The sequence below is a fragment of the Aplysia californica genome, unplaced genomic scaffold (genome assembly GCF_000002075.1).
Source record: "Aplysia californica isolate F4 #8 unplaced genomic scaffold, AplCal3.0 scaffold00397, whole genome shotgun sequence".
Lineage (NCBI taxonomy): Eukaryota > Metazoa > Mollusca > Gastropoda > Aplysiida > Aplysiidae > Aplysia > Aplysia californica.
The window spans coordinates 762,482-763,837 of NW_004797667.1; the positions used below are offsets into that span (position 1 = coordinate 762,482).

The 1,356-nt window shown below is 44.0% G+C and overlaps 1 protein-coding gene across 1 annotated transcript in view; it reads left to right on the top strand.

Annotated features, from left to right (window-relative positions):
* The window catches only part of NOS (nitric oxide synthase), a gene marked incomplete at its 3' end in the record, with an annotated part of 74,111 nt that extends 73,926 nt beyond the window's left edge, over positions 1 to 185 (top strand). The window contains 1 exon segment of the mRNA NM_001204541.1: positions 11 to 185. Coding sequence (NP_001191470.1) covers positions 11 to 185 — 175 coding nt within the window.
* Between the last annotated feature and the right edge of the window lie 1,171 nt (positions 186 to 1,356).

Below are 1,356 nucleotides of genomic sequence, written 5' to 3' on the forward strand. Positions count from 1 at the left end.
CCCCCCTCAGACACCCGTGGTTCGCGGATCTGGGCCTCAAGTGGTACGCCCTCCCTGCTGTGTCCGGCATGTTGTTTGACTGCGGCGGCCTGGAGTTCCCGGCATGCCCCTTCAACGGCTGGTACATGGGCACTGAGATCGGCGCCAGGGACTTCTGTGACGCCAACCGTTACAACATGATGGAGGTAACGCTGTCACGGCCTCTGTCTTGTTTGTTTGTGCGTTTGTTTGTTTGTTTGTTTGGTTGGTTGGTTGGTTGGCTGTTTGGTTGGTTGGTTGGCTGTTTGGTTGGTTGGTCGGTTGGTTGAATGTTTGGTTGTTTGTTTGTTTGTTTATGTGTTTGTTTGGTTGATTGGTTCGTTGGTTGGCTGGTTGATTGGTTGTTTTCTTAATCGTCTTTAGAAAAGAAAAGAGTATGCTTGGGGGGCGTCGGGGATAAGCCATTCCCAAAGTGCTACTGACTGAAGTTGTCTTTGGGCCATTCACAAAGGGGGGATATTAACACGTTGTTATGCACAGTAGAATTGTAAATGGGCTGATTTATCAATGTCATGCTCATACTGTGCCGGAACAACATAGGGGGAACTGATGCTTTTTCTTTCCTCATCCTTACCATCGTCATTTTTCCTCTACTTCTTTTGTATGTTTGTCACTCTCTTGTGAACTACTAGTTCCGGGGTGTCTTGATAGTCGAAGCAGACTTTGTGCTGTTGAGGCTAGAGAAGTGAGCAGAGTAAGTCTGATTCCCTGTAAGGACTTCTCTGTTGACATCCACCCCTTGGCGCTCATATGACCTTATGCAGTTGCTAGCGCTGTAAAACGTTGTTAAAACAAAACATTACTCACTTATGTATATTATACACTTAAAGGAAACAATTGGTCGCTTTTAAGCACAAGGGGGCTATCCCGAAAAATGCTGTTTTGAGAAAATCGAAGGTAAAGTTTTTGCCCCTTGTTCAGTCTCTTTAAAAGTCAAGGAGAGTTTTCTCTATAACCAAACAAAAAAAAACCCAGACCAATGAAACCAAACTTCTCCTATAGATAGGGCAATGCCCACTTTTGGAGTAGGTCAAGATTTCTGGAAGCCCCCAAAATCTGGGTCAGCCCGTTTGTCCTTAAAAGTGACCAATTATGTTTGTTTGTTTGTCCGTTGATTTGTTTGTTTGAAAATAGTGAAATGGTTTGGGTTTAAAGCCTCTATCAACACGATTACGTAAAATAAGAGGCGGAACCAATTATGTGTTTTAAGTAAACAACTTGTACGACAATAGCCTAATGAATGAAAGTTGGATATCAGGAGAAAGGAAGAAATACCTGCTTGTGTTTCTGGTTCCGTTGGAGAGGCTGACACGGCAC